The 17001-nt window shown below is 37.9% G+C and overlaps 1 protein-coding gene across 10 annotated transcripts in view; it reads left to right on the plus strand.

Moving 5' to 3' along the window:
• The window catches only part of pax5 (paired box 5), a 56835-nt gene that overhangs the window by 30810 nt on the left and 9024 nt on the right, over positions 1-17001 (plus strand). For 9 of the 10 annotated variants that reach the window (XM_051888732.1, XM_051888699.1, XM_051888690.1 and 6 more), the window contains 2 exons: positions 5978-6107; positions 11261-11362. In XM_051888732.1, the coding sequence (XP_051744692.1) occupies positions 5978-6107; positions 11261-11362 (232 nt within the window). Of the gene's footprint in view, positions 1-5977; positions 6108-11260; positions 11363-11890; positions 16997-17001 lie in introns of those variants that run through there. The other variant, XM_051888711.1, reaches the window with a different exon arrangement.

A 17001-nucleotide genomic window follows, 5' to 3' on the forward strand; every position in this document is an offset into this window, starting at 1 on the left:
AATTAGAGTGTGCGAGAGAGGTATATGCTAAGTGGTCTTGGGTGATTGACTGACAGGTTGTTTTCCCTCCACTGACAGTCTAACCTGTGAATGTTGCTGTAGGAGAGAGAAATGATGGAGAGCTTGACTCTGCTGAGTGTGTTTGTGTCAACCAGGGGCAGGAAATGAACTTGGAACTTGATTTAGTCCTTTTCCCTATAGCTGCTGATTTGATTAGGTTACATAAAGGCTTAATTATATATAAAAACAATGGTGTGATTACATCATTCATATGTTTTTCTTAGGTAACATAAAAGTAGTAACAAGCTCCATGTAGTAACATCAAAATGAATGAATTTTTATTTATATGACCAAATCAACCTGATTACATTAAGTGTAAAATCAGGGTGAAATCAGGTGCCTTAATGTAACGATAGCACAGTTTCACTTTTTACAGTGTTCTAACAAAACCTTCAACATTCAAAGAACCTGAAAATAGATGATGACAACATATACAATCAATCCCTTTTATTCTAAAATAATCTCTTTATTCAGCACCTCATTTTAAGTCAAATCATGATATTTGAATTTTCCCTGCTCTTTTAAAATAAGAGTTTGATGAACTATGAAAATGTACCTCAACTTTCAGAATTTAAACTTCAAATCTTCAAGGAAAAACCTAGGACAAAACTTGGAAAAGTCTTATTCCAGACATCTGCAACTTTCTGATGTCGGAAATCCATTAACCCCTGCTTTCAGCCATTTAGAAGCAGCAATATCCCTTCATCCATCTATCCATCCATTCTGCAGGGATGACATATTTTTTAGGCCAACCTGGAAGATAGCATCGCTCTATTTCCTTCACCAAAAAACAAATAGGATTTTCCCCCTGGCTTTTGTATTATTGCAGAAAATAACTTTGTGACCAACAAAAATTCCTCTTAGACATTTTGTTCACAAATGAACACAGCTTTTATAAATTTTGAAGCCTAAATACAATCGCTAGCTAAAGCTAAATTTAGTCTATTAATGAACTACAACATGGTCACATTACTTTAAGGTCTAAGGTCTCATGCTGCTTTCATGTGCTGTTAGAAATTTTCTACTTATAAAAATGTAAAGATGAAAAAAGAAATTTCATCACTATCTATTAGATATAGCGTGAGGGTTAAAACATGCTGGAATGTTTCAACCCATGTTTGGGTCAAACATGGACAAACCCAATCGTTGGTTTAAATTTATACCGTCAAGCTATATCTATTAGATAGTGATGAAATTTCTTCCCCCCCCCCCCCCTTCTCTGTCTCTTTTACATTTTTTTTTCACTTCTCCTCTCATTTGCTCTCTCCATCTCTCAGTTTGTGGTGCTAGAAGGACCATTAAGCACTGGCAGATCTATTAATTAGTGTCCTGCGCTTCAAGGGGGGAGCATATAAAACAGCGCACGCTCATGAGAGTCATTTCATTTGAATTTCCTCTTTCCTTCTCCTTACATTATGCCAGAGATACATCAACAGCCCAACAACCCTTACACTGAACTAATTACTAAGCTAGACCAAGAGACAGAGAGAGATAAAGGCACTGGAAAATATTCATTCATAAAGAGAATGTGATTTAAAAAAAAAAAAAAAAAAAAAAACCTTAGAGGTAAAGACTAAATATTAAGAAATCAGAGCAAAAATGCATGCGGTTGTGTTTGACTCAGGCCAAAGCATTTTCGTTTTGGGGGCTTTTGCTTTTATGTTACAGGAAAGTATAGCAAAAGTACAAGAGTAAGGATAAGATATGAGAAATAGGACATGACCAAGGTCAGACTCAAACCAACACTTCATACATACCTAATATTGGCTTATGTGCCTCTATTTTTGCAAAACTCACAAAACTTATCTATAAATACTATTCACTGCAGTTTCCATCTGAAATCAACACAGTGGCAGTAAAACACCAACAACTTTTATTCCTTTTTGCAGAATTATGATTACAAGGGGCAGATTATCAATTAATAAAAACTTATTTTTGCATGGTTCCTAGGACATTACTATGTTATGACCTCAAAACATTATCACCATAGTGTATAATTTGTAAACTAATAAATTTGGACATTTGCCTCACATAATCAGCTCCATATGTATAGCTTTTTCAGATGTAGTAAACTTACTTGGTAGCTCACCCGGTACAACATTGCACTTGTGACATGGAGCGCTCAGGTACGAGTCCTGTGAAACACAAAGCTAAAATGACATGGTTGCTTCAGAAAATGTGTTTTTATGTTACATAGAGTAGGGTTTAATGTTGGTGGTATGTTATTTTCAAATGCAATAGACCACTAATATTTTAGCACCACTCACTGGACATTTCATTTCCTAATTGCTGGGAAATGTACAACAAATAACAAAACTAACAACAACTAACAAAATGTTGTTCATGTTCATCTGTTTCTGATAAAACTGAACATGCTTTTAGCACCACTCATAGGACATTTCACTTTGAGAGTGTCCTGAAACCTGTCCAACAGGAAGTCGGCTATTTAGGGATGTTTGGAAAATGCATACTCCTCCTAGGGAATTCATCCGATCTCGACCAAACTCAGTCAGTATGTAGTCAAGACATTGAGGATGCTAAATTGCGAGCAGATTTTTGATATCTCAAACAGTTTGGCCCTGGCGTTTAAACAAATTTATGGTGAGAAAAGGGAAACAGGAAGTGTGATATAACTTATGCATACATTGATTGATTTTGATGAAACTTCAGCTGTGTGTTCATTGTAGGAGGTTGGTTACATGAATGTGATTATTGTGAGTCAAAGTTATAGCACCACCAATTGACAGCAGGAAGGGTGTCACTTTTCAAAATGCTTTAAAATCACCATCTTATTTTTACCCGATTTGCTTCAAATTTTGTTAGTATAAATGTCAAAACACGGCAGATCTAGGCCTGTAAATGGATTCTTGTTATCTTAAATACTGTTGCTATGACAACATGTCAAACTTTAATATTCTTTTTGGGTGTTTTTGAGGCTCTTAGCATGTTTCAAATTGCATGAAACTCGACATATAGATCAGAGGTGTCGGCCAGTAGACATGGGCAAAGCCTTAGAAATGGAAGTGGAGGAGGGGCTCTATAGTGCCACCTTTTGACAAAAGTAGGGGGGTTAGTTTTACCTACAGTCACCAAAGTTAGTACATATATTGTTCTCATCAAACCGGACAACTTTATAATTTATAGTCATTAACTCCAACCAACAGGAAGTCGGCTATTTTGGTTTGAATGTAGATTTTTTGAAAAATCAGGCTCTGAATTTTAAACTACTACTCCTAGGGGGTATTGTGATATCATTTTGCAGAAATATAGCCACAAGCATGTTTTTCCAATGAACCTGTGTTGTACATGTCTCAAGCAGGTGCTCAGTCCACTGCACCACAGCTCTTACAGGCCAAAATGTTGTTGGAGCCATGGCATAGCAGTTACTGAGCCATAATGTGTATGTGGAGGACATGAGTTTGAGTCTTACTTGCACGGTCCTGATCTTGTTCTCCCTATCATTTCCCATACTCTTTCTACTGTAATAAAAAAAAGAAGTGATGTCAAAAAATGAAGTGTTTATGTCAAAATTGTTACTTAAAATAACACACTTTCAACACTTAGTAACAGTTTATAACTTTTATAACATATTTCATATAACAGTGCTGGCAAGAGAGTTCACCCAAAAATAAACATTCTGTCATCATTTACTCAAGTCTTTCCAAACCTGTATGACTTACAGGTTAGGAATGAGGGTGAGTAAATTAATTTAAAGGAACTATGCCCTTATATATATGATTTCGCCAAAAAAGTATGGAAACAACGTCTCAAATGAAGCATTTAAAATCGTGAGTTTGAGCGTTACACATGCTGAGAGCCACGACTCTCTGCTCCAGAGGAGCTCACCAATAAATGCCTCCCTGCCAGTCAGGCTCATTTAATACTGCATGCACTGCTAAATACCTCCCCCATCACTCGTCTCAGTCCCACACATACATAGTGCAGTTTACAGGCTCTTCTAGGAGACAATACCTACAAGCTGAGGGAAAAATAGAGGAAAGGAGATAGAGGGAATGGAAGAGAGAAAGAGCGTCTGAGAGGAAATACTATTATGTAAATGCGGCTGCGGGTTGGGGTGAAATTATTTTGGTGTCGCGCGATTAGGGGCCTCATCTGTTATTGATGTGCGCGGAGAGGAGAGCCATTACAGAGGGGCTGTGTCAAAAACGACCCCCGAGAAAACTGTGACCCCAGAGAGAGATCGAGAGAACAAGGAATACAGTTGAAATGGAATTCCAGTAAGTTTCAGATAGGTGGTGTGCTTGTTATTTAGTCAAAATCAATAAAAGTCTTTCTCTTTTTTTTGGTTTCCGTTTTTCTCTTTTTCTTCTTTTCATCTCAATTTATTTTACAAACCCCATTCCTTTACAGCCCTTTTTTTCCATCCCTATTCTCTCTCGCTTTATCTACGTCTGGCCTCTCTCCAATCTTTGCCCCAGCTGTGGTGTGTGTGTGCCGCGTCTATATGTGAAATGTGTGTGTGTGTGTGTGCATCATGGTCGCTGATGGGTTGCGTAGCTTCAGAATTGACAACATTTACAGGCTAAAATGAGAATCATCCATCTTCACTAGGCTGCTGTCAGAGGTAGGGCCAAACTTCATAATCCCCAATTACTAGCACTAACCTTCCCATCTACATACACATATGAGGGGGCGGGTGCGAGCCGCATAAATAGAGGGGAAATGCCTATCTCAGACTGAATGACTGAAACAGAGAGAAACAGACAGTGGAAAGGAGTCAGGGATGTAAAGAGAGAGAGAGAGAGAGAGAGAGAGACAGAGAGGAAGTGGATGGCGTGAGCTGTGATTGGTAAGGTCACAGTCTACTGCCCTCGCCGTGGTGATGAGCACTGAGGTGTTTAAGGGGTCACTGGGATACACACATACATTCACACACAAACACAAACAAACATCCTGTGTACCCTGTGTATTAGATAGGAAGCTGTGGTTTTCGGTTGCAATTTTAGTAGAGAATTATGGTTCCATTAACAATTCATTTAGGTCATTTAAAGGAAACCCCCTCCCCAAATAATCAAACTATATACTGAAAAAAAAAAAAACATTTATAAATTGCTTTTTTGTGAGTCACACATGATGAAAGCAATAAATTGCTGTTTAGTGAAGAATCTCTTTGAGTGAACGACATTAAATCGATTTATCCTGAAGAGAAAGACTGCAAATTTTAAATGTGTAACTTTTAGGATTACAAATATAGATGGACAGACATGGACTAAAAGCCACAATCTTGAATTCAGATTATGTGGTTCCATTATTTTGTTTGGTTTTCCCCAAAAATGGAAACAGTTCTGAGAAAGATTATTTCCAAACCCTAGTATAAGAGCACAAACTTACTTAATATTTATTTACAGGAATGTTAAAATGGATGGAAATAGCTTGTAATGATGAAACTGTACGGTAACAGCAGGGGCAGGTGTATCATCAGGATTTTGTTTGAGTTTAATTCACACCTAATCAGGGTTATTAATAACCTCCTCCTGCACTAAAACAGAAGCGACATCCACTTCCCAAACTCTGCCATCAAACCACATCCACACCTGAGTGACAAACCCCATTACTGCCAATGGAGATGAATCACTGTGGGTGTGGGGTGGGACAGAGATCATTTTAAGTAATTGGTCATGAAAGCACACAAGCAGGGTCAGTCTGAGGTTGGCCACATACATCACTTGAATCTATGCCACCACTACTCATTAATGTTGACTACGTACCTGTGTGCCATTCACAAATTGTGAGTCACATTTTGGACACACAAGCAGACAGCGAGCAGAACACACACACACACAAACATACACACACACACACACAACAAACACAAAGATGAGAGTTAACATACAAAGTATTTTCATGAAGTTGATTTTCTTCTATTATAGCCATTTAATGAAATCTGTTTCCATAGACGTCTGATTACTCGGCTATGGCATCTCTGGCTGGTGGATTGGAGGAAATGAAGAACAGCTTGGCCAATCAGACAGGAGCAGAGTTGGGTTCTACTGTTGCGGGACCTCAATCGTATCCACTAGTGTCCGGTAAGCAATTTACCTATGTAGAAAAAACATGAAGTTTTCACTTCTTTCTTCTTCCCAGATATTTGCTTATCAAAGCAACCCATCCCAATCGGCACATGACCAACCTTCAATGCTGAAATGTGGTTGAATTGTTGTTGTTAGTTGTTGTTTCAATGTTGAAACAATGTTTAATGCTAAATCATTGTGAAAAGTTACCAGTATACTTTTTAAGACTTTTTCATGTCACCATACTTTTTAAAAGTAAAATGTTTAAACAACATCTCAATAATGTTAATTCAGTTTGTAAAATCTCCCACGCTTACTAGAGTCAAATACCGCCTTGCTTTAGTAGGAAATACTTCTTAGCAAACTTTTAGTCATAATGGTGTTGACTTGGATTGTTCCCAGGTGCAAGAATTCAAAAGTAAATATTTAGCGGGAGTGAGTTACTCTCAGTTTCCAGTGAAGGGTCCAGCACACTGTAGGCAGTTGCTAAAGGCTGCAAAGAATAGTAAATACGGAGAGAACACTGCCATGACAGAATAGTTTGTTTGTAGTCAACATTTCAAACTGGATGACCACGAACATTGTTTTAGGCGGTGAAAAACTGAAAGAAACTGCTGTTCTGTCAGTTTCGCTCAACTCCCCGAAGCAAAAAGCCGTCGCGTACAGATAAGAAAGCTGTTGCCATACAGACATAGTGTTCCATTTTCAGTGATAAACCTACAACTGAAATTAGTCAAAACATGTTTTATACTAAACAATTAATTAAACTAATGAGGCTAGTTTATTTTATTTATTTGATTTGTCCAACAATATCCAACAGTAAACACACATGCATCATGGAAGAATTTTGCAACGAAAATTCCCACTATGGTGTTTTTTTTTTTTGTTTTTTTTTTTGCATTTTGGCCAACACCTTTTTCTTGTTTCACAAATAAATAATATTTTTACACAATTTGCATAATTAGATTTCTATAGTTTAAGTTTAGAAGTCTAGGATAAGGGTACAACAATAAAATTTATATATAAAAGGAACTTGAAAAGTAGTAAAAAATGTCGAAGGTATGGTAAGACGTCTCTAAAGCAGTGTTAATGTTGACCTTTTGTATAGAAAAAAGAAAAGTAAAATAAAAATCAACCTCTGGAATATAAAAAAGCCAGATATGTACTACATTCCTTCCAGTCTACTAACAACTGAAGTGTTGATCAGAGATCCGCAAGGCTTTCCTGTTATTATAAGATAGCTGTGTTAAACCTGAAGTAGAACCACCTGATCGTAGATCAGCTTGCTGTGGGCAGCTCAGGGGTGAGATGAGAGCGTTATCAGACCTGTTAAACAGTGCTCAGTAATTCAGATTCAGACTCTATATCCTAAGGGACAGAGGGAGCGGATGGAGACCTGTAATTACTATATACACGTCTCCTCCTCTCCCTTACTCGCTCACTCCATTTGGGAGTAAGGGAGCGCTAATTAAGAGCTGCTTGGACAGGAGCCCTAACGAGGGAATCATGGAATTGGGATTTGTGCACCATCTGACAAGGTAGAGCGAAACCTGTACATCTACACAGTGTGTGTATGAGTGTGTGTGTGGAAAGAGAGAAAGCCAGAATGGATTATAAGCAGAGCTTGTCTCATAATGGACCATGTAAAAAGACTGGAGTGAGTTCCTCATGTTTGCATAATGCCGCCCCCTATTGGCAGATCACAAATGAACATTTTATACTTTACATTTATGATGACTATCAATTTTTTACAAATGATACATTCATGCAAAGCCATTTATACATAAATACAGCAATTATGATGAAAAAAATCAACAGACATAAAGAGATAAAGATGCTCAGTGAAAAATAAAGATGCTTTTTTATTTTTGCCATTTTTAATCTGTTGTTTAATTTATAGAAAAGAGAATAGAATCGAGAAGTGACATTAGCCAGACTCAAAGTTGCATTGACTACATAAGCGTCACTGCACAATGTGTCAAAGCATGTGAACTACCCACCAGACAAGACATATGGCAGATTTTTTTTCAATGATTTTCTCTTTTGGACAAGAAAATCTTTTTCTGTCTATGCTCTTTCATCCTTCTCTTTTCTGACAATGTCTCTCAGAGGACTAGGCCTTGTCTGTTCTTCCTCTGAAGAGTCCACCTCTCTCTGTCCCTCGCTGTTGCCCTGTCCACTGACCCAGAGTGGATTAGTATCCAGTCTTCACTAATGTCTTCCTGTCACCTAACATGGACAACTCCCTAACATGGCATCCAGCAGAACAGAGAGAGAGAGAGAGAGTGTGAGACTATGTCTGTAACTGCATATGGTCTGGGCAAGGTACATTTTGACTGGTGCAAGTGGTCACATATAAGTTTTAAATGTTAGAAATTACCTTATATGTTAACCAATATTTTTGTATGTAACTTTTTACATTTTTGCTGCCTTATTGGTCATTGTTCACATATTGCTGAAAAGATTTGGCTGTTTAATGGCGAGTTCCTTTGTGACAATTTAACCCAGTGCTTGTGACGACATTCCCGTTTTTGAATAAGCAATAGGGGTGTAATGGTGCACAAATATGATGGTTTGAAGTCATGGTTCGGTATGTTTTCAGTACAGCAGGAGAAAAACCAATATGGTTTTTTTTTTTTTTGGTTTACTGAACAAACTATGTTTGTCTTTTAATAAAAAAAAGTCTATCAATGTTGCTGCCAGTTGCATTGCGGTTTATAGTGCTGTTGTAATTGGGGAAGGGATTTGAAGTGCTTAAACTTTTAGATTCAATGTTCAAAATATTTTAGGATAAAGTTAGAATTATTGTGCTCCCATTCTAATCCGCTCCGTCTATTTGATGCGTACCCCGCACTCGTTCATTTAATTCTGCATAGTTAAACATACAGTAGACTCCCTTGGTGCCAAGATAATTCTTTTATGCAAAATGGAAATACTTGTAGCATGAATTTGTAACATTTACAGTTAAGTATACAACTGTAAGATGTAAGTTGCGCGTTGAGGAAAACGCGTCTCAAACTCATTAAACAACACATGCATCTGAAAGTAGGGCAAGACATGTAGGTTTATTATTTAGTTTGAAATGCTTAATATAAAGCACATCTCATGTTTATGACAACTTGGATTGTGCACTTCTCCAGCAGCAGCTAACTCAGTTCAAAGAGATAATCAAAGATTATCGATATAAATTCAGAGTTTGAAATTGTGTTCCTCACACAGCAAAGGTCACATGGTACTCAAGGTACACCAACTGATGGGTAAATTTCCCTGTCCACACTTTTCACCTCTTCCCATCCTAATGCTCCTCTTCCTCCATCCCTGAGTTATTCTCTACCTCGCCTCAATCTCTCTTATTTCTTCTCTCATCTTCTCTATCATGCGTTTTAATCTCTGATAAAGTATTCGGTTTCCCTCCTCTGACTCTGTTCGCCTCTCTCCGCCTCACAGGCCCTACAGAGGCTTAAATGGTGGCTGTGTTGAAGGGGATGGATGAACTGAGGGTGATGGTGTTTATTATGATGAATGGGCTGCAGTCTACAGATCAGCACCATGTGCAGACTGTGAGATGATTCACTCTGACAGCCATGTCATGTAGCCTAATACAGTTATACATCCATACAACAGAGAGAGAGAGGAGAGATAAAGTGAGAGAGAATTAAATTTAGAAACTGCCCAGTGATCATTGTGAAATGGACAAGTTAAACAAGGATAGATTATTAAAAATATTAATGAGAGATTTGTTTTTAATGAACTCTAATCAACAATCTATAGGGTACTGACTGTTGCCACATGCGAGTCAGTTACCTGTGCCTAAAGAGCTTCATTTTTTTTTACTTTAAATTTCACTGACCTGATTTTCTCTTTAGTTCCTCTAAATGTGCCAGTTTTTTTAGTGAGTCAGGCCTGAGGGAGACAAGGGACATGTATTTTTTAGACTAACAGTAGAGATAACCAGACCCTGTCATATATCAGTGCATAATTATACCAGAGACCCTATTACTGGGGCAAAGGCAGATTTGTGATCTGACATAAAGTAAGATGGCTGTATTAATCGGGATGGTTAAACAGGATGTCGCTAGTTTACCAAGCTCATAAGATGTCACTTATCTGATTTAATAAGCTACAGCATAGATCCATGCTTTATTCAATTTGCAAGGTATATCAGCTTTTAAATTACACTAGTCTTTAATTAAAACTTTATTAATAAGAAAAATGGTCATAAATTTATACACAATTATTTTAAAAAATGCTCCAAGAGAGCTGATGTACAGTCCAAGTGTTCCTGAGTGTTCTTCAGGTTACATTAATACGCCAATATGTGGTGACAAGTGACTGTCTTTATGAGTGAGCCATTGAATCATTTATTTAACACATTCATTCAAAAATCCAGATTAATTTAGGAACACAATTACTGTGTGTCGGAGACTAACAACTGTCAATTTTGTTTTGGCTTCATTTGGAAATTTTTTCATTTGTGTAACAAAAATACACAAAGTAACTCTGAATATTGGGTCTATAAGTATTTCAGTGTTGACTTCTTGTTTATTGCACTGTTGCATAAAAAAAAAAAAAAAATCATACTCATGCTGTTAGTCTGATTAACAGCCGTGCTGAGTGGTAACACTAGAATCAAAACAAGAATACCTTGGTCTGTGAAGACCGACCTTTGTTGTTTTTCAATGTTTTATGTATTTATAATTTTTTTTAAATGTATTTTATATGTTGAATTTCCATACAAACTCAGGAAACATTGACATTGTAGGATGTAGAATCTGACATAACATGTCATCGTTTCCGTTTTCCAAACGCTCTCAAAAACAAACAACAAACAGTAAAATATTGAACCCATACACTTTTTTTTTTTTTTTTTTTAAAGCTGAGCTTAAAGATGTGCTATAAATGAATAGTGCTCATAAACGTCTGTTATTATACAGTATTCTCACTTGAAAATGAGTAGAGACTTGAACCCGAAAAAAAGTATTCCTTTGCGTCACAACTAACAAGCGGATAAAAGGGTTAAAGCCTAGTTAACTGAACAATTATAGGTGAAATTGCTTTATAAACGGTTGTGGTGATTGGAATGACTCACTGAGAAGTTAGATCAATAAACTCTTCCCTATGGAGTTGATGCTAATCAAGCTAGAAATGCTCTTTTTCTATCTTTACAGGTCGTGACCTGGCCAGCACCACGCTCCCTGGTTATCCTCCCCATGTTCCTCCAACTGGGCAGGGTAGTTACTCCACACCCTCCCTCACAGGGATGGTACCTGGTGAGTCTCAACCAATTTTTAACTGCATCTACACAAACTTCACATACACTGTTGTTCGAAAGTTTGGAATAATAACATTTTGTGTAAAAAAAAAAAATCGTGATGAAAATTATTTTTTGTGGAAATCATGATTTATTTATTTTTTTTAGGATTTTTTGATGAATAGAAAAAAAAAGAACAGCATTTAGCCTATATAAAATAGAAATCTTTTGTCAAAATATTGTCATAATATTCTTTTTTTTTCTTCAAATCTTACTTACACAAATTTTTGAATGGTAGTGTATCAATATTAAAAATCTTAATTATTCCAAACTTTTGATCAGTAGTGTACACAGACGGAGTAGTTTTTCCCATCATAGTGGGTTGAGTTCTTTAGGCATATTGCTGAAGAAGGGATTGATGACAAAACTAATAGATAGGCTAATTTTCGTACATGTGCCACCCTCATTCTTTCTCTCTCACCCTCTCTTGCTCTTCCTGCTGTAGTCACTTTCCCAATACCCCCTTTTCACCTCTGCTTTATTTCAGTTGAGGTCCCAGTGGGAGGGGGTCTTGTCTTTGCCACTTCCTGTCTCCCCCCATCTGCCAGGTTGACAGCACTCCCAGGGGGTTATGGGATGGAGAAGGGTGGGGGGTTGTTGGGTGGTTGGCAGAGTGTGGGGCGGGTGGACTGGCTTTGAGTCTTCAGCAGGAGTGGCTGGACTATTAGACCCCAGTCACACAGCTGTCCCTTCTCAACATCAGTAATTTGTTTTTAATGAGAATCATCACTGACCCTTGACTAATTCATTCATTCTCCTGCAGACTCCCTCAGCCTCCTTTCTTTTAGCTATTTTTTTTTAATCCACAGGCCACTTCAGAATCACAGAAATACACACAGAATTTCTCACTATAGGATATTCATATTCACAAACACAAATAGCTTTGAATACTGTTCACATAGATGCAAGTGGCTTTAAATAATACTAACTTGAACATTTTATTTCCTCATCACACATAATTTGAAATTAACTGAAAAATATCTATTTCTTATTAAAATAAACTTTTTAACGGTTAATCGCTAGCTGATTTTTGTGTCATTGGATCACATTTAATAGTTTTGAATCATATTTTTAGGTTTATGTTATATATTATTTAGAGTCATTGCTGCATAGTACTAAAGACTTAAAATAAAAAAATAAAAAAAGTAGAATTGTAGTTGAAATTGCTTGACATTCTGCAGTATTTTAGTTGCCGTGTCTTATGTTGAAGGCTGCGCTCTCTGGAGGTCACAATTTTTGGCCGCATGCATCATTAAGGCTGCATTATTTCAGAAAAATAACCATTACATACTAAAGTATGATAGAAATTAAAGAAATTTACGGCTCACTAGGATAACAGTCAATGTTTTAATGGCTACTTCCCTAAACTGAGGCATCCTCGATGACGTACGCGGCCGACAGATGCAACCTCCACAGGGAACAGCCTTCGAAATGACACAGCTAGTGTCTAGAAATATGTGGTTAGTTATCAAGTGATTTGTAAAAATAATAGAATAAATAAAATAAAATAATATAAATAATATTGGCTTATCATATTAGCTAGAATTTCAATACTGCAAGCACATTATCTGTTAAGTTTACAAACATTGCCTTTACCCTAAAACAATGTGTAATTCAACACCTGTGAAAAAAATAGCAGTAAAATTCCCTCATATTAATACAGTTGTCACAGCTGTGTGCCAATCCAACACAAATGACTTGGGTATATTAACATAAACAGTCTTTATTAAACTGACAGAACATACCGGAGAATCTCAGGAGAATAACGGCTTACACTTCACACATATACTAAGATGATGACCAACAAAGAACTGCACAAAACAGCATATACAAGTGAACTAAATGAGACACAGATGTAATTAATTAGCAACCAAGGAAACTAACAAGGGAATTAACAAGACTAAACTGAAAGGAAACACAAGAACCTAGAACATAACCCTGGCATTACTCCCTCGTCCCTGCGCCGTAAAGATAAGTCCAAACGTGGATGGAGGAAGGGATGGGGCAGGGAACTGGAGGAGCTTGCTTAGTGGAACTCCAGGGTAGAGCTGACAGAGGGAGGAGCCAAGGTGGAGCCCTGATGGACCTTTTGAGTAGAGCCTGGGACCGGTGGCGGAGCTGGATGTAGCAGAAAACCCAGCAAAACTGATGGGTTGATGGCCCGGGGCGACATCGCCTGCCAGGAAGTCCAAGGCAGATCTGGCAGCTTGTGGGAGTGAGGTGAAGATGAGGGCCTGGCAGAATGGGGTGACGCCGGAGGGAGTGAGGTCCAAGGCGGAGCCGGAGGGAAGGAGGAGCCCAATGGAGCTGAAGGAGTGGAGGGTCGAGGTGCAGCCAAAAGCCTGCAAGTCCATGGTGAGGGAGTACAAAGCCAGGGTGGATCCGAATGGCTAATAGTCTGAGGTGGAGATGTGGGCCTAAGGCCTGAGGAGCAGCCTGGGGATCCACCTCACAGAGTCATGCTAGTGTTAAAGAGGCCTGAGCCAGAGAGCTGGAGGGTGTCAGTGGCGCGGGTGGAGCTAAAGGGTCTGCGAGGTACCAGCAGAGCAGGTGAGAATGAACCGGGTCATCAAACAGTTTATTTGAAGCAGACTGAGGGATGGCAAGTTCAGGGGTGGGAATAAGGGTGGGAGCTGGCTCTGTATCAAAATCAATGAGCCAGTACTCCTCCACGGGCTCAGGTGTGGATTGTCCCAAAACCACAGATTCTGGGGTGGATCTGACGATGGGCTCCGGCCTCGGGATGGACATGGCATATGACTCTGGCTTCGGGATGAACAGGATGGCTGACTCTGGCTCCATGGCTGTAGGTGCCTCAAGCTTGTAGACCATGGCAACCACTGGCTCAGGCTCCGGATTCGTGGGGAGCTCAGGCGTTGTCACTGGGTCCGTGTTGGAAGATCTTCCCTGAGTTCCAAGGCTCTCCAGGCTATGAAGATGAGGCTTCCAATCTAGAGTGGGCAGGGAGATGGCTGCTGGTGATGGTACATGCTCTGGGGAGTCTGAGTTTATAGTGTCTTTATCAATGACTCCCACAATGAAGGTGGATCCACACACCTACATTTCTTCCATCCCGCTCCAAAAGAGAAACTTCAGAGTCTCATCTTCCCAGTGTGTCTCATGGTACAAATCCAGGATCTTCTCTGCAAACTCCTCCAAAAATCGCTGTCTTGCAATGGGCAATCCGTGTTATAATACTCATTTTGAGGGCTGGTCATTCTGTCACAGCTGTGTGGCAATCCAACACAAATGACTCAGGTATACTGACATAAACAGTCTTTATTAAACTAACAGAACACATTGGAGAGTCTAAAGAGTAATGATTTAACCTTCACACATATACTAAGATGATGAATGACAAAGAACTGAACAAAACAGGGAGCATATATATACACAAGGGCGCTAAATGTGACACAGGTGTAACTACAGTAATTAGCAACAATTAAACTAACAAAGGAATTAACAAGACTAAACTGAAAGGAAACACAAGAAACACAGGCACATGAATGAAAACACAAGAACCTTGAACATAACCCTGACAGCAGTACACCGGGCCCTATTTTTACAGACTTTTCTTAGAGTGTAAAATATGAAAGAATGAAAAATACTTTAATCAACTACTGTTCTCTTGCCAAATGTGGCTTACCAACTATAGCTAAATTATAACTACGATGGAATAAAAAAACTTGGATGGATTTCAGTTCAGATAAAGCTGCTCAGTAATTAATCTTTTTCTCAATGTCTCATCAAAGTGTAGGAAACAAATGTGTGCTTGCTTAGCTTCAATATCAAGTGCAAGGTAACAAGTGGATATAGCGGAAACTCTCTTGTGCAGCAAGACAAATAGAGTGGTATAAAAAAACAAAAGCTCTGTGATGAAGGATTGTTCACCAACCCTTGTATCAACTCCCTGAACACAACAAAACAAACCCAAGCCAAAACAACAACAACATGTCTCTTGTCGTGTCTCCAGTCTGTCACACGGGTGTCTCTGTCGATGCTCTCCCCCGTCGCCACAGTGACTCGTAGGGTCTTGTCGGGTCCCCTCTCTTCAGAGCAAGATCCGTAACCTTGTCTCGTATTTCCCTCCGACTGAATCCCCCATGTTTCCCCCACTTCTGACAAGCATTTATGACCTTGCAACCCATCTCTCTCGCTGGGGAGACCCCATCCCTCTTTTCTTCTCCATCCATAAGTCATCCCCCACGCTTTCACGAGCATCTTCCCTAAACAACCTGACACGGTTTAGTCGCTGTGGCGCAGAGTTGACAGAGGAGAGGTAACCATGCCAACGATCCCATCTAAGAGCATGCTGAAGGTTAAGAGTAGGAACAAAGCTCTAGACATGCACTTTAGATTATCTCATTTTATTTACCTCCTACTATTGTGTCTTTTTTCCCCTGGCTTTATGAAGTCACATTTTTAATTATTTTGACATCAATATTCTCATAAATCATTTCATGTTCCTGTATACCTGTTCTTTTATATAATATACTGTATGCGTGAACTTTTTTATATTCATGTATACACAAATCATTCTAATAAGCTGTTTTGGTGCAAGAAACATTTGTTATTATCAATGATGTAAATAGCTGTTTCCACAAAATATTTTTATATTTTTAATATGCTTATGAATAAAAAGTTTGAAAGAACAGAATTTATTTGAAATTTAAATATTCTGTAACATTATACATGTCGTTACTGTGACTTTTATCAGGTTAATGTGTCAATGCTGAATAAAAGTATTAATTTCTTTATAAAAACAAATCTTACAAACCCCTCATTTATTTCCCTTCATTCTCTGTAGAAACAATCTTAGTCTCTTAAATGAGAAGAGATTAGCTTTTACTTGCTAACTAACTAGCTATGTTCCTCTATAGAAACAATAAATTTTGTGTTGTTGCTTTAAATTAAAAAAAAAATTAAATTCATGTTCACTTCAGTTGTGGTTAGTTGTAATAAATAGAAATTATGAAAACTCTCAATTGAAATTTTTGAAACAAAATGGAAAATTTTGTCATTATTTACTCTCCTTAAAATGGAACTTCATTTCTTGTAATTGTGACTTTATACACTCATAAATGTTTTTCTTAATGTGAAGAACATTTTATAACCTAAAGAACCATGTTTTTTCCAGTATAAAGAACATTTTGAGCATTGAAAAGGTTTCATGGATGTTAAAGGTTTTTTATGGAACCATAGATGCATACCTTTATTTTTAAGATTGTAAATTGCAACTTTGTTTCTTGTAATTACAACTTTATATCTCATAGTGTGACATTTCTGTATTCCTGATATGCTCTTGTTAGCTTGCTTAAAACCCAGTTTCATCAGGTCTTTTGAGTACATTGAATTAATTAAAATAAAATAATCTGAAAGTATACAAAGAAAGATTATAATTATTGGTTGAACTCCCTAGCTAAAAAAGAAAAAAAGAAAATAAAATAAAAACTTGAGCGCGACTGCCTCAAATACTTCTTTACAGCTCTCAGATATGATAGATTTATATGTTTCACTGCCATTTTTGTGAAAAATTGATTAGTAGTGCCTTTTCTTCTCTCCCTATATCTCCTGGATCCTCTTTCTCCACTTTCTCTC

This window comes from Ctenopharyngodon idella, chromosome 1 (genome assembly GCF_019924925.1).
Source record: "Ctenopharyngodon idella isolate HZGC_01 chromosome 1, HZGC01, whole genome shotgun sequence".
Taxonomy (NCBI): Eukaryota; Metazoa; Chordata; class Actinopteri; order Cypriniformes; family Xenocyprididae; genus Ctenopharyngodon; species Ctenopharyngodon idella.